Genomic DNA, 24,726 nt, shown 5'->3' with positions numbered 1-24,726 from the left:
GAGATCCTATGTCTTACTTGCCAAATATCATTCATATTTTAAAAGAAATATGGCCTAGGTTCTACAAAGACCAGCCTGTTCATTATGCAGTTACATTGAAGAGCAGAGTCTTCCCTGTGTAATGAATTTTACATAAAAATACAGAGATTTGTTTATCTTATTAGAACTTTAATCTAATATCACCTTAGCTATAATTCCGTAGAAATTAAATGAGAATTATGCCCTTGTGCATAAACTACAACGGAATACTTCAAGATGAAGAGCTTTAGTTTTGTTGGTATTTAAAAGTTTTCCATCATGAAGCATGCAGTCTTAACTGCCATTATCATTCATTCTGTCTAGAATGTTTTGCATTACAACATCTTGCTTTCAAAACCGGAAAACAAACACTGGACCATTGGTAAGCCTGGAAGTGAAAAAAACAGTACATCTAAAATCCCTCAAACTTAATACACCAATTTAAATTCCATCCTCTTGCTTGCTTCTCATTCAAAGTTTTGGATTAACAGCTGCACAATTTTTTTTTAATTTTTTTTTTTTTTTTACCTTGTGACTCAGGTGACTTAATCTGAGAAGATTCACATTTCTGTCTCCGTCGCTGCTTTTCATCCTCCCATATAGCTTGCAGACCAGGATTCCTGCCAATCTGGGCTGAAATATGCAATTATACATGAAGGGAAATTTGCCAAAATGACAAAGCATTCTTTCCCCAAACTGGATTCTGACACTCTTCTTCACCTCTTTGTCATTCTAGCCTGTTATTTTTTAATTGCAATTCCTGCCTTACTCTAGGATTTGGCATTCTGTAAAAGTTAAGGCATATCTTCATTTGTTTTCTAGATCTCCTATTTGTAATCTAGATCTTTGGCTTTTTCTTGTCTTCCCACCAAGTAGTGTATATATATGTATATATAGGTGTATGTACATACATATGCATAGATGCACACATATGATGTTGGTATTTCCATTACTATTCTTCCCATAAGTCTGAAACCTTATGCATTAATAAAAATCTCTCTATATTGCTCTGATAAGACACTTTTTTAATAACCTTTTTTCTTTCAGAGTTATTTTTTTAAAAAACTTTATAAATTTGGAGATCAACAATTCACTAACACTGAAATATGGATTGTGATTTAACTAAGATGAGCTTTAAAAGAAGACTGAACTATGACAACATGGTTTCTGTTCTAGAACCATTTTACATGGAAAGTTATTAACACTTCACCTTCAATATCCTGTTGATTCAAAATGTCAGCAGCTACTGCATCCACCTCCAATTCACAGGTACTTTGTGGCTCAACACCTTTCAACATTAAAGAGCTGTGATAACATAAATACCACAGGTTAGTTTTATCAATACAGAGTTTGAGACATGCATCATCATTGTTTTTTAACTGGACTAGTATCTAAAATTATTCAGAGGAAACAGGAGTGACTAACTGAATGAAGAATTATCAGTTCCCACCCTCACCTGCAAGTCCTTAAACTAGTGATCATATTCATATCTAATTAGATAATAAATCTGTACCTTCAGCTTAAAGAGTTTAGCTTTTTCTTTTGTGAGGAGAAGAGACAAGAGCTGGTAGGTAACCCCAAGTACTAAAGCAATTACAATAATGTTCTCCTCCCCAAATACAAGAGGAAATGTTCTACAGAACTCAGCCAATAGGACCTGGTGTGTAGGCAGGATCATGCACCCAGAAAACACAGTGGCAAGAATTTTTCCCTCTCATTCACAGTTCAGAACAATGCAGAGCACTTTAACATTTACAACTAGTTTTTCTGGAGTTTTTTCTTTATTTAGCATGGTGAATAAGAGAGTATTAACAACTCAAACACATGCTCAACTAAGGATAACTGGCTTGATGAAGACTTAAAATACTAGAAACAGATTCAAGAATTGTTGTATAGTTATCTGATCACTTTATTGCTGTGCCTTTTCAGATCTGCAAATGTCAGTGACCTTTCACCTGTTGCTGTCAGTGAATAAACTTCAAGGAGTCCATGGAAGAAGTTAACAAACAGAAACCATCTCCCAGGTTTATTGTAAAAATCTGCTTACTCTTTAAAATCTTTTAGGGCAACAATGAAAATCCACTCCAAGCTCTTCAACTTTCTAGTAGGGCCTGTAGCAACAGGACATGAGGCAATAGTTTTAAACTGAAAGAGGGTAAATTTAGACCAGACGTAAGGAAGATTTTTTATGATGAGGGAGATGAAACACTGGAACAGGCTGTCAAAAGATGGGAGAAGTCCCATCTCTGGGAAACATTCAACGCCAGGTTACAGTGCTCTAAGAAACCTAATCTAATTGAAGGTGTTCCTGTTCATAGCAGAAGGGCTGGACTAGATGACATTGAAAGGTCTCTTTGAACCTGAGCTATTTTATGATTCTATGCACACTATTGAAGACAATGCCTTGCATCACGTCCCTCCCTTTCCCAGCCATGTCATCAGCTGAGAAACAAGCTCACAATATGCTCAAAATGCGTACTTTTCATGCCACACACTTTGGGTGTTCATTCATCAAAGGATTCAAACTGATCTTTGCCTGCACAGTGGACAACATGAACTGCAGGCAAGTTGAAATTCACATTTTGGTCCCACAGTAAGAAACAACAGCAAGATCACAGGGAAACAAGACTGAGGGAAGAAGCTGCAAGAATTGTCAGCTCCCTTTACAAAATCAAAACACTTCTGGGAACAAGCAAAAAGGAACCATGACACAGAACCATCAGTGATATCAGAAATGTGGTGAAGACTTGACTTGTCTGGAGGATACAACTAATCGGGGCTAGGGAGAAAGAGAGAGAAGGAAAGTTTTTGAAGAGTTTAAGAAAAAACATGTTTTAGGGACCTGTTTCTGAAGAGTTTGTTTGATGACTAAAACCATTAACTGAAGCATTTGCTTTTCCACTGACAAAGACAGCTTTCTATTGTTTTCCTTTCACTTAGCTAGGATGTTTTGTCAAAAAAAAAAAAAAACAACAATGCCATGTCTTGGTTTTCCACATCCCCATCAAGAATATGGGCAGTGATTTGAGAACTGATCAAGACCAAAGACAAATCTGGCCAAGAGCTTCCCAAGTGATCAGATTTCTTGCTTATAACAGACTCTAATATGGATTTCTCATATAAAAATAACACTAAATTCAACATTGCTGATTTATAACAAATGGTAGATGTTAATGTACTTAAGTATTTTTCCATACTAATACTAATTTGAAGCATGTTCTTTGTCTGCAACTCATTCAAACAATTTGAGCAACTTGAAGGAAAAGAATTAGCTCATTTTGCTCAAGCTCTAAATCAAACAGATATGAGGAGCCTTGCTATCAAAAACTACAGTATTTCAATTTGCATGGCATATTATTAAAATTGAAAACACTGAGCTAATAACAGATCTTTTCCAAAACTAATCTAGGATTTATCATTAGAGTTATCATGAACAGTTTCATGATGAAGGCTGGGCTGGCAGTCAAAACTGCACACTCTAAAGATTTACACGGAAGCTAATAAAAGACACTGACACATACAGTAAATTCTTTGTTAGACTTGAATAAATGTCTTCCCAATACAACTGGTTCATTAGCTTGGCATTTAACATCCTTGTAAAGGTGAGCTGCTAGACACTTGCACTAGTTGAAGTCATGGCAGTAGCACTACAAGCTCCTGCAACATTCAGGTAAGTCACAAAGGCCAAGAAGTCATTGGTTCTCACTTCAGGAAAATCCCTGAAGAGCATATGAAAGCAGAGCAGCTTTAACTGGCCCTTCTAACATTTCAATTTATATTGATTAAAACAAAAAATGAGACGGTGAGGTGGGAGTATGAATTGTTCTGAAGGAGAGTTATTTAACATGGTTACATGCTGCTTTAGGGACTATTTCATCTGAATATTGGCAATACCTTGGTCAGCTGCTCAGTTTGGCGCTTTTGCTCATCTAAAACAAATGTGTGCAACATATTGGGAAAATACACAGAGTAACCGTATTTCCCATCCTCCCTGATCAAGACACATTTCCTCAGCAGCTACAGTGCTGTTTTTAGCAGTGAGAAGACAACATGAAGAAGTCAGAACTTCTAGTTCTCCCAGCTGTAGTTAATTGAAAATATGAACTATTCCATGTCATTAGCAGTTGTAATGCCTCGGAAGATATTCAGAAGTGGACTGCTCGATAAGATTGTTTTATACAACAGACTAATGACCTGCCTCACATCGCCATGTATCAGTTTTGCAAAGAAAAGTGGTGGTTTAGGTGATGCCAAAACCATGATTTGAGAATATCTGTATTAGAACAAGGTTAGAAAAGATGAATTAGCAAGTCCCAAGCAAAGCTTTTCACAGCATCTATGTTTCATTCTGTAAGAAGGAATGTAGAGATAATTGTTCACAAGACATAACCTGTAATACAGATATATGAAAGAGGGTTAAGTGAGGTAGTGTAGAAGCAACCCAGCTGCAGGAGAATAGAAATTTACTCTCCAAAGAAGCAAGATAAATTAGGGTTGCACAACACTGTTTGCACAACACTGAGTTGCTATGGCTAGGCTACTTGGGAGACTCATACCAGTTAATTTTAAATTGCCTTTTATACCTACACACCAGGTGAAAAACTGCAATACAAATCAATTCTACTTTTGTATAAAAAGCTCCAAATACATTATTTTGAGAACAGAGAAAATGGTCCTGATTTTTGAAGAAAGTAATAGTTTGTTCACAATATCCACTGGGATAAAAACTATAGTTTAGGATGAAACTTGGGCTCGCAGAAACTGCCAACATTTGATTTCTCCGATGTTGAGGCAACGAATTAAGGCTACAGTCAACACTTTTTTTAAAAAGTGCTCACTATATACAGCTAGGTAGATCAAAGCCCTTAAAAACCTTGAAGAATAATCAACAAGGTCAGTATCTTAATTCACCAATATTAATGACAGCCTAAGGAAATAAGTTCTGTAATGACCACATCTGAGGTATTTGTAATGTTAAACTGAGCACAAGAGACAAGAACTGACTCCATGGAGAATCTGAAAGGTGTTACTCAACTGTGCTGATAAGGACTCTAAATTTTGACATAATAATTTTCTATACTCTGTTCATGGCATAAAACATATCCTTGTTTTCAGGATGTTCAAGTGACTTAAATAACGTGCACATTATACTGAAGAATCAAATAGCTAAATAAAAACATGCACAGGCTGACAAGTGAGAAAAGCAATTATGACAGTCACAAACCCAGGAAAAATCTGCAAAATTACATATCTGCTAGACTGTACAGAAGTGTTATTTGTCAGATCTCTTCACTTCCATATGAACTACTGTCTAATAGCAAATCTAGGATGTAAAAAAAGAAAGTGTTTCTCAAAAGCATTCTACCAATCATTCTGCTTTTAACACATCATGTCCAAGTGGTAGACTTGACTGGCAGATACTCTAAGTCTGATGTTTACCAGAAAGTTTTCTCAGTGGAACTCACAGAAGTGTTTCTCATCAATTATTATCAGCTGCCTGAGTGGGGTAACAAAATCTGTCTCATGTCCAGAACTCCTGATGTGAAAAACTGTTGGACATCACTACCAGGTTCAGGCGACTGCTGCCCATTTTAGGGTAGGCTTTGTAGGTTTCAGTGCAATAACACTGGCAAGTATTATACCTTACAACATGAGGGACTCCTGGACACTAAAGATTTTGGACATTTGTCTACTTCATAACTCTAGAATCACTCCAGAATTACATGAAGAAGAAGTATCTCTGGCTTAATACAGTGCACTTATAGCAGCGAGTCAGAAATTTGGAGATTTGCCAGGAGCAAGACAGGACATGGCTGGGCTGAATGCTCTTGTGTCCTAGGGTAACTTTATGATGCTTGTATCCCCAATCGTCTGCTCTGTTTGTGCTGTATATTGAGTCCTGTGCCTTTAAGACTGGTTCTAAGAGCAAGGAGAAGCGCAGAGTTTGTTTTGAGAAAACTGCCCGACTCCTCCACATTCTTCTGCGGACGGGGTGTTCGGCGGAGGCTTGGAGAGACTGCAGGACAGAGATCTTTTTTTTTTTTTTGCTTTTAGTTAGTTTCAGCTAGCTAGGGCAGAGAAGTTCCCTGGACTGTTTTTTTTTCCTTTTTCTTGGAACTGTTTAAACCTGCTCTGGACTGAAAACCCAGGGGAGCACTGGGGGCTGCACCTGCGGCCCACCGGGGCCTGGAGCTCGGCATTTTCCAGCAGCGCCGGAGGGACCGGGACTGAGGAGAGGCTGAGAGAGAGCCGAGCTACACCCACGGCAAGGACTTTCTCAATTTGCCATCTCACTTCAGAAGGAGAGGTTTTATTGTTTCATACTATTCATTCTTTATACTTGTATGCACTTCATTTGTTTAGTAAAATAGTTTTTTCCACTTTTCTCCAAAGAGGGTTTTGGTTTTTTTCCGGACTGGTTGGAGGGAGGGGCCACGTGGGTTTGCTTCCTTGGAGGGATCCTATACAGGGGTTTTCTCCCAAATTTGTCCCAAACCAGGACATCTTGGTAAGTGGCTGAGTAGCAAGGTGCTCTCACATCAAAGAGAAGTTCAGTCACTAAGAAACTTTGAGGTAGTTCTCAAACATTTTCTGAAATAAGGAACCATCACTAGCGTTTACTCATGCAAAATGCTGCTTGTGTTACACATGTGACTTTTAAATTTTGCGTATTACCTTCCAGGTATCCAGAATTGTATTTTAGCCAAGTGACATACTGTGCTCCAAAGTCAAGAAATGCCCAGTCATTGGCGTTCCTTGGTTAAACAAGAGAACTTGTTAACTGCCACTTATAGCAAGGACTTGGCAGATACATGCTGGACTGTCTCTAAAATTATTCTTAAGGTATACAACGGATAATTAGTCCAAACAGACATCCCAGTCACTAAGAATACAAGACAGTCTAGAAATTTTGTGGTCTCAAACAACATTTGACTATCTTTTCCCTTCTTGCTTTTTCTTGACAGAACAAGTAATAACTTAAGCATACAGCTGAATGGTAGGGAAAGATTTATGTGATGTTCATATCTGATATAAAGGACAGGCAAAGAAATCTAGAATTTCAGTGAAATTTAGAAGAAACTCCAGATGCCACTGAAAATAGCAGTTCAAGTGGTAAAATTACAATAAGTAAAAAAAAAAACCCTGCTAAACAATTCACAAAACTGTTAAACATCTCAACTTGAACTGGATAGAACTTGAAGAGGACTGGACAATAAAGTGCGGGGAGTGTGCAGATATTGCACATGAAACTAGAAATAAATGGAACTGTTGACATATAAGTATGTTGGGAATACAGAATATACTTTGTTAAGAAAAGAGAAATAAAGGAAGAAAGGCAGCCTTACATCTGCTGAGCAATGTGGTAGACTGCAAAACTAGAAACAGCTGAGTCACAATCATTTCAGGAACCAAAAGGGTTTCCTTGGATAGGTATCTCATACTATCTGGGTCAGATTTACCCTCAGTAAGGTTGATCATGACAATTACAGATCCATTAAGTCAACCTAGAAGCAATTTTTCAGAATTTGAAGGGAAATTAAGAAAGAAGGCAATATGAAAGGGCACTGCAGTATGGGTTTGATTACAAGAACACTGTTTCAACTTGATGACTCCCATAAATAATTCAGGAGAAATTTTAACAAGCAAATAATTTTGTGTAGATACAAAACAGAGTTAAAATCAGGACTGGAAAGTTTAGGTTTGCTGCTTTGTTATGACATGTATGTCCTACAGCACAGGGAAGACAGTCATGCTAGAACATCCTTAATAAAAAAAAAAATCTAAAAAAAAGAACGTTAACACTATCAATTGAAAATTTTCAGTTGCAGGAATCATAAATGAGTTCCAAATTTATTACAGCATTTTAAGAGCTAACTAAATGTGAAATTCCTCTTGGTTATGTAAAAAGGGAAGTGCAAAATGTGTAGAACTGAATATAGACCAGTTTCTGTGAGTGAGCTTACTTCACAGCTCATTAATACAGCAGTGTAGTAATGAAATATGCTGATAAAGCAAGCCAGTAGACATGTTGGATACATAATTAGATCAGAAAACAAAAGCAGGATAATTCAGAAGCAGAATTATAAAAACAGGATGACATTTAAAAATGGGATGAAAGATCCTATAGGAACTTATAATGGAATGCAAACAGAAGATTCTCAATTGGAAAAAAGAAAGAAGAGAAACATCTCGTACTAATAAATCCTAAAATGCTCACAAGCCAAATTGGCATGATAAATGAAACTGTAAAGTGTATCAGGAACTACCATTATAATTGCATATGGTGTACAGAGAATTTGTGTGGTATATTATGTAGTATTCAGGCTTTACATTTAAGCAATAAGTTCCTGCTGGCAGAAGTACAGCAAACGAATACCAGGGAAATGGACAGTCTTGGTACTTTCCCCATTACTGTTAATGTCCCACTTCTGGAACAGATGTGAGTGCTGGAGAAGGACTGGCATGTGTGAGATGCTGCACCCCTGGCTGTATACATGGAAGTGTGGAAGGAGGAAGAAAGAAGACCTGCAGTTACAGCCATGAGGATGCATCCTTGGCTCCTGCTCTGCTGAGCTCATTCCTCTCTGGTTACGACAGCCAGGAAGTACTACTTAGCTTTCTTTTTTTCTGCCTTCCCCAGATCTGTATAAAGTAACATCAGATAATCCTGGTCTAACTCGTGATCCAACCTTTAATGTTTAAGTACCTGGCTTGTGGAACCAAGCCAAATAAAAGTTGAAATGGACTGTGACTGAAATATGCAGCCAAAAAGAAGAAACAGCCCAAGAATAACTGCACATAAAGCGACCAGAAGTAAAATTGAAATACAACCAGCAGATGAATGCTATTGCAAAATCCCCTTAAAGTAGTAACAGAATCAGAAAAGCAGATGTAATCAACACAAGCTCATGTTTTTGCATGCTAGCAAAACCTGAATCATGGTTTAATGCACATACTTCCTACTGGGGAAGCAAATTCTGCACTAGCAGGAAGTGTGGCATATTGAGCCCAGTAAGCTCTTCAGAGAAGAATGGCAGGATCCACCCAAAGACTGAGAAGATTACTGGATGACAGAAAGACCTGCCAAGCATTAGAAAACAGCTTAAAAGAATGACCTTGCTGTAGATAAACTATATAAATCAAAGTAGCTTCAGATACTCTGAGTTTCTCTCTTCTCCCCAACTCTGTCTACAAAACCCCCCAAATTCCAGAAATATTCAATTTTCTTCTATATCCTGGGGTTACTTTATGATGCTTGTATCCCCAGTTGTCTGTTCTGTTTATGTTGGATATTAAGTTCTGCACCTTTCAGACTTGTTCTGAGAGCCATGTGAGGAAGAGGAGAAGCACACAGTTTGTTTTCAGAAACTGCACTCACTCCTCCACATTCCTTCTCCTGGACTGTGTTGTCTGCAGCACGGACAGACAGCGGCAGAGAGCTTTCCTTTTCAGCTGAGGCAGAAAAGTTCCCCAACTGGGGCTTTTCTTTTTCTTGGAACTGATCAGCCTGCTCTGGACTGAAAACCCAGAAAAACACCAGGAGCTCACACCTGTGGCCCACTGGGGCTTGGGATGTGGCATTTTCCAGTGCAAAAAGGACTGAGAAGAGACTTAGAGAGCTGAGCTACACCCCATGACAAGGACTTTCTGAATTTGCTATCTCTTTAGAACAGTGAGAGGTTTTATTGTTTTTTTTTTTTTTTTTAATGCTTATGAATACTTTGCTTGTTGAATAAACCTTATTTTTTCTGCTTTTTTGCAAGGAATTTTTTTCCCAAACCAGTTGGGGGAGGGACTGCTTGAATTTGCTTTCTAGAGGGATCCCATTCAGAGGTTTCCTCCCAAATTTGCCCTAAACCAGGACTTTACAGAAGTAAAATGATTACAAATCACAAACTGTAGAGTAGGAACAGTCAAGAAAAAAGGAAAAGACTGGGAGACAGAAATGAAAATTCTAAGCTGAGTTTCTTACGACGCTACCATTTGAAATGGACAAACTGAAATTCTCTAATAACACACTGTTCATAGAGTCATTTAAGGTTGGAGAAGTCCTCTAAGATCATCAAGTCCAACTATTAATCTACCAATACTAAACCATGTCCCCAAAGCACAACATCCACGTATTTTTTGGAACACTTCCAGGAGATTCTACCACTTCCTGGGCAGTCTATTCCAATACCTGATCACCCCTTCAATGAAGAAACTAATATTCCATCTAAACCTCCCCTGACACTTTTATTATTATTTTAATTATTGTAAATTAATGTGAATTATTTTATTTATAGCTTCTTATTATTATTTATTACTTCCCTTTTATCAGGCCATTTTGTTTTGTCCTCCCACTTCTCACCTGGGAGAAAAGATTGACCCTCACCTGGCTAAAACCTCCTTTCAGGGAGTTGTAGAGAGCAATAAGCACCCCTCAGCCTCCTTTTCTCCAGGCTAAACACCCCCAGCTCCCTCAGCTGCTGCTCACAGGACTTGTGCTCCAGACCCTTCACCAGTTTCATTGCCCTTCTCTGGCCTCGCTCCAGCTCCTCAATGTCCCTCCTGTACTGAGGGGCCCAGAACCGAACAGAGGTACAAGATGTGGCCTCGCCAGTGAGGTCACATTAGTTAAGGATGATTACAGAAACACAATCTGTGAACTGATATGTAAACATTCTCTAAACTATTAAGCTTGCTTAATTCTTCATCAAAGTCAACATTCCAAAACCCAGAAAGTTGGATTTTGCCCATTATTTCCCAGATAGATTTTATAACCATAAACCACAAATCAGGTGACCAAGACTATACAGAAAAACTAAATAATGATAATTTGTGTCAAATAATCACTTTTTTTTTCTTTTTCTAACATGTAAAACATATAAGGGTGCTTCAAATGAGAGACTGGAACTCTGTATTACATGTAGGTTGATTTATATAGAACATATGGCATATAACAGAAAAACCTGGGATGCTGACCTTGGTATTTCATCCTCTTCCCATTCAACGAAAGATACGTTGCTTGAATTTTCTGGCAAATGAGTTCTATGATGTTTACTTACACCTGATGCATCACCTAGGGAAAAAGGTAGAATGAGAAATTAATTAATGCAGCAATATCTTTTACAAATATTATTATATAACTGCATTTATTATTTAATATTACCAGTCCACCTGCTCCTAAAGAATAAATAGCACTGCATGGTATCACCTTCACCCATTAACTATGCTATCATATAAATGTTCAAATTTTCTTTCTCACATGTAGACACATATAAAAAGAAAAATATACTTCCAACACACTGACATTATTCTAACTACATTTGTTGCATTCTAGTCATATCTTAGCCTAAATTTAATCTTCTCCTATTTGTGAAAATTTCAAAATAAATCATTAAGTCTGATGTAAACTTCAGAATTTCCTGGGTCCACACTTCAAATCCCAATGGAAATTAGAAGCCAAGGAAAACACTAAATTCTGCTTCACACTTTTCCTTTTTCTTATTTGTGAGCTGGAAGGGAATATACAATATATTCCAGATATAATGGTAGTAGTAGCAGTAAGTGGGAACCTGCAATGAAGGCAGATGTTGTCTGACCTACAAATAAAGAAAACACTGTAAGTTTGCTCAAAGGTCTCTGTGTAAAGAAGCGTGCTCCAAAGTCATGCTGGTGAACTAGTCTCTGAAGAATTCCTACCTCCCTTGAGGTCTCCACCTGAACCCTCAGTCTTCAGAGAAAGGAAAGACAATATACACAGGATATGGCACAAGAAAGAAGAAGGCCCAGGAATGTAGTTGGAGTGAGGTAGAATGGGAGAAGACTCTGAAAATTACTCAGTCTCCCTCTTCTACCTGAAGGACCAACTTGAACTTTGAATTTTCTCAGTTATGCTGGTGTCACGAACTAGCAGTTCTCATTTATTACCTTTCAGTCACAGCAAACACTTCTGCATTTGCTGAAGTTACATCAATTAACTCAATTGTCAGAGGTCTTCAGTAATATTTATTCGGTAATTAAATATGTATTTTTATTCTATAAATTTCATAATAGTCTTGCCAATGTGAATTCCACTACTTGGAATATCAGGTTTAGGGATATGCCATGTAGCAAAAAGCCCTAAGTGACTACAGAAGCAACTGGCAGGCACTATGCCAAAAGAATCCTGGAAGGTACAAACAGAAGCAAGCAGGCTTAATTCCAGATGTTCCAGACCAAGCTTACTGCACCCAGACTAGGTTCCTGCAAACCCTGCCCCTACATCAGACTCTTAAGTGTACTGACATGGCACAAAGATGTGGCATTCAAGTGGGGTGAAAAGACACTCCTGGGCTCATGCAGAGACAGCTCATGTTTCAGTCACACCTGTGCTGTTACGGTCTATGCACTTTGATGCCTAAGCAGGTGATTCTGGAAAGACAACACAAATATCTGATCCCATTTGCACAAAACCAGCTCAAACCTCCCATACCTTACTGTCTGTGCTGTACAAAAATGATGCCTTGTCCTGGGCAGCTAGTCCAAGAAGAAACACAGCCATGTTTTTACTGCATGTAACATCAGCTAATTCTCCATTTTAAAATGTAAGCTGATTATGCATTGAAACAACTCTTGTTATTTTTCATCTGCAACTCGATTATTTTAAATTGATGAAATGGGACTGAACAGTTGTATATTTTAAAGGAAAATACAACTTACAGCAGCTATGCAAGACCACAGGCCAACTGGTAAAATATATACTATTATTTTAAAAAATTATATGAATTTCAAATACCACACCACAGCAGTTTCAGGGCATTATTCCCTTTCTTATTCCCTATCATTGCTGTTTTCATATACTTCTAAAAATCAAGGCTCAAATTCCTCTATCAGTTTATTTCTTCAGTAAAGTTAATCATAGGGATAGAAATTTAAAGACACTAGATATTCCCCTTCTCTTGGTATAAAGATATTTAAAGACAGCAGCAATGACACATCAAGGTCTTTCAGAGTCATATGACAGAAGCAGATTCAGCTACTGAAAATAAAAGTTTTGCAACAGTTACAGCAGTATGTGGTGCATGAATGAATAGGCAGCCTTCTTCACAGCCCATAAAGACAAGGACTTGAGAAAATGAACTGCTGCACTTTCTGGATACAAGCTTGGACACAAGCTGATGAAGGCAGAATATTCCTGGTACTAGAAATCTGCATGCTGACCTCTCTCAGCCTTCAAAAAGACCAGCTCACCTCAGTGAGAAAAATACCACTTTGAACTCCTGAGGCTTGCTTGCTTACGCTAACAAACAAGCATATTAATTGCCAGACTCATTTTTATATCATCATCTGCAAGAGAAGTAAGGTAAGTGGTGGCAAAGGTTTTTACTGCTGTGTAAGAAACGATGTTTGGCCTGGCCTAGGTGACACAGCTACACCTGACTAAAAGGAACGCACTCTCCCACAACATGGAGGCTGAGGAACAGGCAGGTAAAGTGTGGCAGGCGTAAGCAGAGGCTGTGCCTTCTACACCACTCCTAGAGCCTGAGCTCAGAGAGGGTTGCTGTACAAGGACAGCTCTTGACAGCAGTGCCTCTGTAAGGCTGCACCAGGGACAAACCATTTGTCACTTGGCTGCCGTGCCAGGAGCAATAGACAGTGATCCTGTGCCTGGGGACTCCCAACAGACTGAGGCAGGCTACTGAAGCATGTGGGATGTGGAGCCTTGCAAAGCAGAATGAATCTTCCTAGGAGCACCGCAGCCAGTATCTGATCAAGCCAGACAAAGTTGTGTCTTTTTTTTCCTTTTATTTTATTAGATTCTTCCCTATAGGAATAGTTAAAGTCCACTAGTCTCAGCCCATGCTCCTCTTTCACCCCCTTGTTGTCATGCAAGACTTAGGTCTCTCATCCTTAAATAAACTGATGAAAGAGAATATAAACATCTTGTATTTTTCATCTATTATCTGAAAGAGAGGGAAAAAAGAGCTATGGAAAAAGAATGCAAGTAACTGTTTGATACAATCACATTGCATGTTTTCAGAAGGCTGATTTGAATATTTGGAAGACTAAAGGTACCTGACTATACTTCCTCAGGACCGAAAATCCTGAAGATGCTCTGTCCATGGCAGAGCTTTTGCCTTCCCACAGTTCTGACACCAGCAAGAAGCGTGGCCTATTGTTGGGTACGAAGAGAGCGTTTTCCTTTAAACAAGAATTAGTTATAGAACTCCATGGGCTAATCTACTGCCATCTGAATATACATGCATAAAAATAAGAATGAAATTCAGCATAATTATTGCTCAGCGTTTTTACAGAAAGATGTTTCACCATTCCTTTCAACTTTTGCTTTAGCTGTAGGAACAATTATGATTTAAGCAAACAATCCTTATTTTATGAAATCTTATGTACTAAAGGCATCCTTTTTCTACTGTTATCTCTTCCTTATAATGAAGAATTTAGAAGAGTTAGGGATGTTCTCACCAAACTGTATTTTTATGTCAGCGTATACATCCTAAATGCCAAATTATTTTTTTAAAATGCCTCCTTTGCTCACAAACTAATAATTCAAATCTTACCTTAGAGTAAATGACTTTAACACAAATATAAGCACTTTAATTAAGAACATTGGCTGTTATCAGAGCAAAATCATTAGTCATAATATTGTAAAGATACTACTGCAACCACAAAAAAAAAAAAATCTGAATTGATGTAAGAATCAAAACCATAAAAAATAAAGCAACAGTTTTATTATGCTATCTTTCATGTCAGTTCTTCAACTAAATATCAACAATTTTTCATCTTCTAGAAAAGAGGTGTGGTCATCTCATGAAATAGTCACAGCTGCACTGCTGACAGAACACGTGTTTCTTGATATACAGCATCTCCTTTCAGGAAGCAGGCTCTTCCTCAATCCCCACACAGAGGCATAAAAAGGAAAAAATGCTACATATGGGCTTTGTTTTGACACAGAAAGCAAACTTCACGAAACAACAGGATACTCATTCAGCCAAAATAAAGCAAAAGCCTGACTACTAGTGACATTTTGACATTTTGTTCAAAATGGTAGTTTTTAGCCTTCAAAACAATTATTTGGTCTTAAGAAATAAACATCTTACTTTTTCTCCTTGCCTTTCTGAATTTGACAGCAGCCAGGTTTATTAAATTCATTCCATATAAATTGTAGTCTATAAAGAGCTGGAGGAGGTAGGGAATATGGGCTTCATGAGGCTGGTAAGATTTGTTCATTATGGCTCCACCTTGCAGAAGCTCACAAACTCTAAAAGATAAACAAAGACAAATAAAAAATTGTTTTAGTACAACAATATTGATATTTGACTTTATCAAAATACAGAATACTTAGACATTTTAAACTTTGCCTTAGTTGTATTTTTAACTTAAGAACTGCGTTTTCACAATAACACATGAACAAAAGTGATCTCTTCTAATAATGATGCAATATTTGGGTGTTAGTTGCAAAGGAGACTTGAATTCTTCAGCTTAAAAACCATGAAACTCTCTGGAAAAAAAAAATCCTACAATATTCTATTCCTGCAAGTGATCTAAAAGCCACTACAGGCCATGGAAATCTTTCAACAGAACAGCTGTGGCAGCTGTATGCCTACACACCAGTAATAAGTTTGAAAGTCTCTCTGGTTCTCATTTACACATATATGATACATATGATACATATAATGTCCTTCATGGTTTTCAAGCTACATACTGTATACTCAAAAGCAGTATTTTAAAACTCTGCAGAAGGACAAATCCTCTCTTTTAAACAGCTACACATTAAAAAATAACCGCAAGTATTTGGATCACTATCAACTGGTACAGTAAGTTTATCTCAAATTAACAGTATGCAACTATACAACAAAGAAAAGCACTAAGCATTTCTAAATGCATCAAACTTAGATTAAAAATAAAGTTTTATACAGAAAAAAAAAGAAAGGAATAATTTAAGTGAAGTATCAATCCTTATTTGGATAGGAGCAATTCAAATATGAGAAGCTACAAATTTTGAAACAACTGTCATACATTAATACAGAAATCGTAAATCATGCAAAATTTCACTTGCCTAGAAAAAATATCAGACAATCCTGTCTTATGATCATGTATTGGACCTTTTGAAAAAAAAGTTACAGTACGTAACAGTACACAGTCAAGGGATTTCAGTTTATGCTTGGGAATAATTCCTCCTTATTTATTCCTGAATTTACTGCAGCTACTTTGACAGTAAGATTGAAATCAACAGCACTTTCATGCAACAGAACATAACTCTATTGAGAAATAGAGAACCTGTCTAATAACATAAGGTATTCAGTTTTCCAAGTAAATTTTAAATTTAGTAATTTTAACTGGAATTAAAATCTACCAAAATTTACTTCATAATAGAAGAAATGAAGCCATATGAAAGACAGCTACATTGTTTTCCTTAGAGTTACAGGAAAAGTAAGCTGATGCAAATTTCTTTAAGTGTTCACAAATTACAGTAAACACAGAACAACCAAAGGCAAGTATGTTTTGGTATTGCTTTCCTAACATTTCACTGCCTTAAAAGATTATTGGTAAATTTTTAAGAGTTTTGAAAACCATGAGACAATAATTTTGGAGCTTTTAGTTTGTTAATTTACTGGTGAATCTTGTTTCAAACCTGACTTTTTAATTCAAGATGTAAGGAAATCAGATAGAGCTTTGTACTTCCACATCCTTACCTTTTTACCATTGCAGGATTGTAAAGATAAATCTTCATAAACTGTCTCTCCTTTTCATGGTAACCATAAAAAGGCCTGGAGAGAAAGAAATAAAAGCAAGAAGCCAGCCAGTTATGCTGTTGCATTTATTGAATGACATTTTAATGTAAGGAGTACTGAATAAGCGTGTCTATCTACCCAGGTAAAGATGAAGATGTATTTCATTTAGGTCATTCCCATTAGCCTCTTATGGCAAACAAACAAAATACCTGAAACACTCTTATGCTGCTTTGAGGCAATGAGCAGCTGACTTTCAGTAATGACTGTTCTGAAATTCTAAGGCAAGAGAGGTGAAGATGACGCAGGTTCTCCTAATTTCTACCTGTTCTTTTCTCACTTATTCAAATAAAGATTGTCATCAACAGTTTACTCTGCCCAGCTTTCACTATTGAGGTGTACAGCTATACTACAATTTACAAAATTCTCACAAAACATCAAGAAATTTGGTAGGTGACCTTCTTCGTTACTGTAAAACGAAAGTTTAAAAGTTCTGATGAAAAAAACCCCAACAAACAAACAGGTTACTGCAGCCACTTTACTCACAGTATCTAGAAGCCAACAAAACTGGCTGGGAACAGAAATATTATCTTCCTACACTTAGGAATTAGAAAGAATGTATTTCAGAAATGCATAAAAAACAGCAAATAAAACATAGTGTTGCACAACACTGAAAATTACCTGTACTCTTCCAAGATACTTTCCTATTATTCATGATGATTTGACTTATTTTTCAGCTCTTGGTTATGCAAGTTAAATAAAAATTAACTAATAGAATCCTTAAAATGCTAACATTCAATATAGAGAGGTACACTAAATAAAACACAATGGTCATCTTGACAGATTAATAAATGTGTGTTTAAGAGCCTCCACTTCCTAGCCTGTGCTGCTGTAAGAATCAGACAGATAAACATGACTTGGGAGTCTCTGTGGGGGCCATTTCACATGAATCAAAAAAAAAAAGAACATCTAGAATCAGGCTCTTGCAAGACATGCCTGGTCTCAGGGAACCTAGCATAATCCAAAGGGGTAGAAAATGCTGCATGGAAAGTATTGCTCTAACAGCAGAGACAGAAAAAGCTAAGAACAGATTTTCCAAAATTATAGACACTAGGATACAATTCAGAAAAAAATGGTTGTGTCAAGAAGGCTTTTTGGGAAAACCTGTTAACTATGTTAAAGTCAAAGCAACTGAGAAGAGTTATTTGGAAGTTGTACAGCCTGCATGAAGACATACATGGGTAGGGAATGAAAAAGGATTAGCAGTGCAATCATCCCAGTCCAAAATGCTTCTAAGTAGTACAGCAAACTATTCAAACTATTCAAAACAAACAACCAAAACTCCTGACAGCTGATACTCACATTCCAGATACTAATGATACTTTGAAAACATGTTGAACAGTAGAAGATGGATTGCCTAAAGCCACATTGAGCGCTCTGTCGATGCTGAACGCCACTTGACGAAGGTAGCATTCTGGATGCTGTCCAAAACCATCGTATGGTACATAGAGGTAAGGAAAGATACCGTGTAAGTGGAGACAAGTCTTCTGACCTAAAAATAAAAGGTAAACATTTATTTTCTAATGACTATGTTTTCTTCTTCGAAGTAGTTGCTACATCTGAATTTTTTCATATTACTTTTAGATTCTGCAGACAAGATAAATTTATGATGCAAGTGCAGGTGTGTCTCAAACAAAAGGTGCTAATGCAGAGCAGTTTTCACACTTGATTCATTGACAAAACCAATACAGAACAGATGTGGTTACGTGACAGACACATGATTACACCTGTCTAACAACAGAATTCACTACTAATTATTTTCTTTCTGGTAATAACACATCTCTCTAAGAATAATTTTGCATACTGAGTAAATGTAGGATGCTTAACAGTTTCTCAGCCTTTGTGAAAATTTTTCAGTATCAATCACACAACCCCTCAGAAATTAAAAACAACATCCAGAGCACCTATGAGGGTTTTCGGTATTCTAGTTACTTAAAGCGTAAGTTGGGATATAGAAAAAAACCTAGGCGATTTTAAACTTTTAAAAGCTGTGGATCCCTCAGAGATTTCTATGGTATATGCAAATCTCTAGGTTTCTAACAACACACTTATTTCTCAGCATTAACTTCTTTGAGCCTTCAGTAAGAGCAGAGTAAAAGAAAGGACACACCATGAGAACCTTTGTGCTAGACCACACTCTGAACTTCTCAGTCGCACAAGGCAGTACAGTAATACGGACTGGGACCTCCCAAAACCACTACATTTTTGGGAAGGACTAGTCTCAACTACAATGCATGCTATCTGCTCTTTTCTCACCACAATGCAACCAAGCATGCATTTGCTGGCATCCATTTGCCACCTTTTCAGTCCCCCAAATCATTCATGACTTCTCACTGGCCAATGAAGAACTTTCAGAGAAAAATACTGTAAGCATGTGTTGCTGATTAACAACCACCACCACAAATGACAGGCAGCACATATCCCTCTGCATTTTGTTTGGATGAACTCCCTGCACAAGGACAGCAAAACTGGCTGGGCTTTCATCACCCAGGAGACAAATGCTACAAAAAGGGAGCACAACTACACTGGTCCACAAGACCAATGAAAAGACTTCCAAAAGTCCACTCTTTCAAACTGAGGTTACTTCTCAGCTGGTGGAGCTTGCCTGAAGTATTTACAGTAATTCATACCCCAGTGGCCACCCAGTGAAGACAGCTTAAGTGCATTAAAGCACAGCAATAACAAGACGTTCAGGCTGAGGATTGCCTGCAAATCTTTTATACTTGTGAAAAGCATGCCCAAAAATCCCACTACTGGCATTTTTGCCTCTTTTTTAAAACTGGAGTCAGATGTATCATTCTTCAAATTATGTTTAGAAGTAAAGTAATTGCTCGAAAAAATGGTAATACAAGTCCATTTGCCAAGGTGAATTTTACTCTTCTTGCAAGTCAACTCCATCAAATCTCCTCATCAATGCTAAAATACAAACTATATATGCATTCACAATGTTGAAGTCATCATCTATGAATTCTTTAAAATAGCTCAGAAGAATAAAATTCTTTTTTATGTACCATGTATTTCAAACAATAACTAATACATTAAGAGACAGAGGAAACTAAAGAAACTAAGAACTACAGGTTTGGGGTTTTTTCAAAGGACAGTAACAGCTTTATATAGCAGGAAACTTCTTCACCCCTACGGTGGAAAAAGTCACATATTAGTAGCATGCGAACCGAGAGACTGATTTGTGCAGTGGGAGGAAACCATTTATTTGCTATACCTAGTCACCAACAAATCTGAGTGTATACTGATGGCTGTTCTTAGGATAGATTTTGAAATAAAGCAGTCCCCCATCCAAATATAATTATCAGAAAATTAACAGTTGCTTAAAGTTCTATAGTTTTTCTATTCAAGTTTTGTTGGTTGATTTTGGGAAGGATTTGAGTTTGGGGTTGTTTTTTTTTATTGTTTTTGTTACTAAGTTGGAAAGGATGGGTTGTTGCTGGTTTTTAGTAAATGTATCTATACCAGGATATTGTTCAGGAGGAAATTCAAGCTAGTTCATGAAGTAATTTGTCTGAATGCTCACTGCAGCTTAAAAAAACAAGAGAACAAACCAACTCACCCCAAGCTAAATTTGATACTGGAATACAGACTGAATTTCTGTATATACAAATATACATATCTATTCCCTCACGAATTTTATAAATTCTGGTGTTTGCTCCCTAGAGCTTGTCGGTCAGATTCAGTTCTGCACTTATACTTCTTATTTGCACTACTAGCCATGGACTCCTTTCAAAAGCATGACTTTTTCATATTTTAAAAAATACCTTAGCTTTAATGGTTGTCAGAGTACTCTGAGTTATAGTTAATTTATGACCCCTTAGAACACAAAATTGCAAAGCACCAGAATAAACAGAACAGTGACACAGCCTAAACTTACTCTACTTAAATTCAGGTTCCTTTCAGGTTAAGCTGCTATTTAACAGCTCTTGCTGAACTGGAAATGTAATTTTATTGTTGAATAAAAAAGAGAACACATACAAAGAAAGTTTCCTTCTGTTCCCTTCCCCTGTACTCCCCTTTATGTGCAAAAAACCTCCATGGTTTTAGATTGAGCAGACTCAAATTACCACTTAACTCCAGAGAAATCTTACAGAACACACACCCTGCACTGCTTTTCATTTTTGATTCTGCCAAGAAAGCAAACAAGTTACTGCTGAGCTAAGACTCCTATTGGGCTAACAGCTGTCAAGTTACATGGGTTTACACAGCTACTTACTTTAATCATTGATAGTATTGATTTATTTATCATGACATCTGGTTATACTGCTATTTTTACTTAACATCAACATTATTACAAGTCTCTCTCTGCTAACTGTTAAGAGTCATGTATTTCCATTATTTAGGCAAAATCATCAAAATGCAGCAAATATCATGGTATTGAGTTTGAATCCCCGACTCCAGTAATAGCAACGATGGTTTGCACTAATCCATTACAAATTCTAGTGGATTCTTTCCAATAGAGCGACAGGGAGAAAAAATATCTACCCACTGAGGATTTCAGGCTACACAGATCTGCCAATTTACATGAATTAAAACTTGGCTTAGGAAAAGGTTAATGAGTTTATGGTTTATATATGTTAATCTTATGCTCCTGTTTCTTTTTGGAGATACAGAGAAACAAATTTGTATCACTAGAACAGCACTGACTGCTATAGTGCCCACTTACAGTGACTAGATGATGTTATTTTTATATCGGCTCATCAGTTTCTTCACATCTGTACAATCAGTGGAAGTGATAGATTCAATAATGAATGAGAACATGTTCTATGGTTGTGATACAGTTCAAATAACTTCATAAATTATACTCAAAGCCATGTAGCTCCTAAATTCTTAATTTAGGAATGGACTACAGAACCCTCAAAAACTGAACTCAATGATGGAAATATTTTGAATAGATGTTTTCTTTAGTATTTAGAATACAAAGAATAAATTATTTAGAATACAAAAATTATCCTAAATCTGGATAAATATGACTTCAGCGAATAGTTCAATGCTGGTCTACATGCAGACATATTTTGCTGCGATATTTCTGCTACAGAACAAGCTGATCCCATTATAAGAAGCTAAGCAAAGCCATGGGGTACAATGGTGTGGGTGTAAAATACAGACTACAGCAGCATTTAGAAGCAAAGCAAAACCCTGAGATTTTAGGAAATTTGGGCTGGGAATTAATAAAGAGACGCAGAAGACAGAAGACAAATGGCTTTTCATATACTTGCAATCTATTAGAAGTACTTTAAGGACTGTTTTGTAAAGCAGAAAGACTAACTAAGCATGGACAAGTATTAGAAGAAGAATGCATACAAACACATCAAGCATCACTACAGGATGCAGGAAAAAAAAAATCAGACAATCATAAGGGATTTCTTCCCTTTAACAGCAACAGTAAAGCAAAATAATTAGAAAGACATGAGACGCAAAAGACGTGACAGTACTATCTTAAAAAGAAAACTGGTATTATTTTCAACTAACTGTTGAACCACTTGCATTCAAAACCACTTGAAAAATGAACTGTGAATAGTGACGCCTACAGAGAATTAGAAAACTAACAATCCTGTTGTAAAAACAATTCTAAAAATGAAAATTTGTGGAATAAGATTAGAATTCAATTTCAAAGTGATTTCTTAATGTAATAAAAACTCCTGTGTTTTAGGCAATCTCACCCTTTCTGCAGGAAGAGGCTTCAGAGAGCAACTTCAGAGAGCAACTCAAGTTGTAACAGGAGTACTTCATCTACTCTGCTTGGCAGGCACAACACAGGCATCTTGTGCACAGTTTAGATGGTGATTTCAGTCTAAGCCATGTTGGGGTAGGCTTGGCAAGCCTGTATCACTGAATACCATCAGAACTGAGCTACTGGAAAGGGACAGGTCTCAATTACTTTCTAGTGCTAACCCAGCCTGTGAAACTATAATCACCATTCCTTCCCTGGGACACGAAGCAAATGAATAACATACATGGACTGGTAAGTAAGGTGATGCTTTGACGAAGACAAATCTCTTTCCTAACAAAACTTGGGAAGTTCTCCCTTAAGACTCTTGCTAAGTCATTCAGAAACATTAAGAGTTCATGCTTTTTATCTCAAAGAGTTCTTCATCAGTGTATTAACATAACTTCTTCAATGATTAAATGAAACTTTCAAGCTTCTCCCAGAATCATGAAACAAGTCAGCTTTTTCACAAGGACTGAGAAGAAAGGGAGAACTACACACACTGCAGTCCTAGGTACTAGAGAATACTGGATGTCAGAGGAACAAGAATAATGAAATTAAGCCTTCCAGCAGCAAGGTATCCTCAAAACATAAGCAAGAACAGAGTTCAAAGATCTTATTTCACATATAATATATTTGTGCCAACATTTTCAGCTTTTCCCTAGGATGAAAGAAAATACTTATTTCACCTGTAGCACCTGTAAATGGGACCAAAAAAATCTTTTTCTTACATTTGCTGGAATCGAAACAGAGTGTTTGGTTATTTAGAATTATTTAGCCAGTAACTGTTCCTTGCACCATGGAATACCTCTAACTCTTACGAAGACCAAAAAACACAAAACAAACAAACAACCCCCTACCACATCCCCCCCCCAAAAAAAACCCCAACCCACCACCAGGAAAATGCGGCCTTTGACTCACTACAATTAGACTGTTCCTCAGTCTTCATGCAAGGATGCTTAGTGAAGGAGAAGAGCTGAGCTTTTTCTGTAATTTAAAATTAAAACCTCTATATAACTAGATAGACATTGGTGTGATACCCTGAGCTATGGTGGGAAACAAAGATGAAAGAAAAGCAGATCTCTGGCCAGTATGGAGATTTGAGCAAGAAGTCCACAACCTCCTTGAATTTGGTATCTTCCAAAGGACAAATTCCTCTCAGCTTAAGGTAACATCAAATAAAATTACATTTGAAACACTGGTTTTTACTGACATCTCCAACTGACATCCATGCAATTAATTTGCTCACTGACAGCTTTTACATCAAGCTTAAGTTGTCTTAATCATTTGAAACATTAGGCCTAAGAGATCATGTGGTTCACCAAGTCTTGTCTTCTCCACTCTAGCAAGCAATGCAATAGTCATACAAAACTGAAGACCATTAGATACTTTGAACCATGAAGTATCCAAAGAAAAAATAACCTTTGAGACTTCTCAGGCTAGAATTTACACTGGGAATTACTGCTGACGGCAAGCATCAATTGTAAGTTCCAAAAGCAAGGCTACTATCTTTGTCTTACTGAGAAATTTTAACATATATTTTTTAGTCTAATATGTAAGAGAGGCACTGATTTCTGGGTTTTTTTTTTTAAACAAAAACAATGAGCATTCCCCAAGAAAAACCATAAAATTTGAAACAGTTTATTTAATACATCGACTCAACAAAAATATTCTGATTATCTCCATAAAACTACCTCCTCCTGACTGGAATTGATTAGGATGGATCTTTTCCAAATTCCTGCTGAGACATTAGAAAACAATCTCAGAAATAGTACTGATAAGCCTAGCCATTTATAGGATGCAAATGTACCTCATCAGAAAGGAACATCTCTTCCCTACTGTTATCACCAAGCAAAAATGAAATATAACTCAAGAAATTTATTGTTATGCAGTCCAGCTAAAACCAGGAAAGTCCAGAGATGCGGAAGGTAATTTAAAAGTATCTCCAGAAATAGTGGAGACCAAAGAAGGCAAGCATTTCAAAAAGCAAGGACAAGCTATGTACAAACCATTCCTCAAGCTGATGATTGACGTATGAAAACAGCCGTAGTATTTTCTTCTTTTCTTAAGACACACAAGGTGAGGTCAGGTACTCGATTATTAAGGACCCATCTATAAAATGAACCCCATAAAAAATATTATTCTTGCCTCCTCTATTGACAGGCTACTCATGTAAGCAGCTGGACAATATCAGTAAATATTTCTAGAAGGAGTGTCAAA

At 37.0% G+C, this 24,726-nt stretch overlaps 1 protein-coding gene across 2 annotated transcripts in view; it reads right to left on the bottom strand.

Moving 5' to 3' along the window:
* The window catches only part of REV3L (REV3 like, DNA directed polymerase zeta catalytic subunit), a 115,381-nt gene that overhangs the window by 54,366 nt on the left and 36,289 nt on the right, over positions 1 to 24,726 (bottom strand). For both annotated transcript variants that reach the window (XM_040058603.2, XM_040058604.2), the window contains exons 2-7: positions 18,093 to 18,282; positions 16,695 to 16,769; positions 15,099 to 15,259; positions 10,984 to 11,080; positions 1,229 to 1,323; positions 547 to 651 (exon numbers count right to left, since the gene is read on the bottom strand). In XM_040058603.2, the coding sequence (XP_039914537.1) occupies positions 547 to 651; positions 1,229 to 1,323; positions 10,984 to 11,080; positions 15,099 to 15,259; positions 16,695 to 16,769; positions 18,093 to 18,282 (723 nt within the window). The remainder of the gene's footprint in view (positions 1 to 546; positions 652 to 1,228; positions 1,324 to 10,983; positions 11,081 to 15,098; positions 15,260 to 16,694; positions 16,770 to 18,092; positions 18,283 to 24,726) is intronic.

Source organism: Hirundo rustica, chromosome 3, assembly GCF_015227805.2.
Source record: "Hirundo rustica isolate bHirRus1 chromosome 3, bHirRus1.pri.v3, whole genome shotgun sequence".
Lineage (NCBI taxonomy): Eukaryota > Metazoa > Chordata > Aves > Passeriformes > Hirundinidae > Hirundo > Hirundo rustica.
This window is presented reverse-complemented; position numbering and strand designations above follow the sequence as displayed.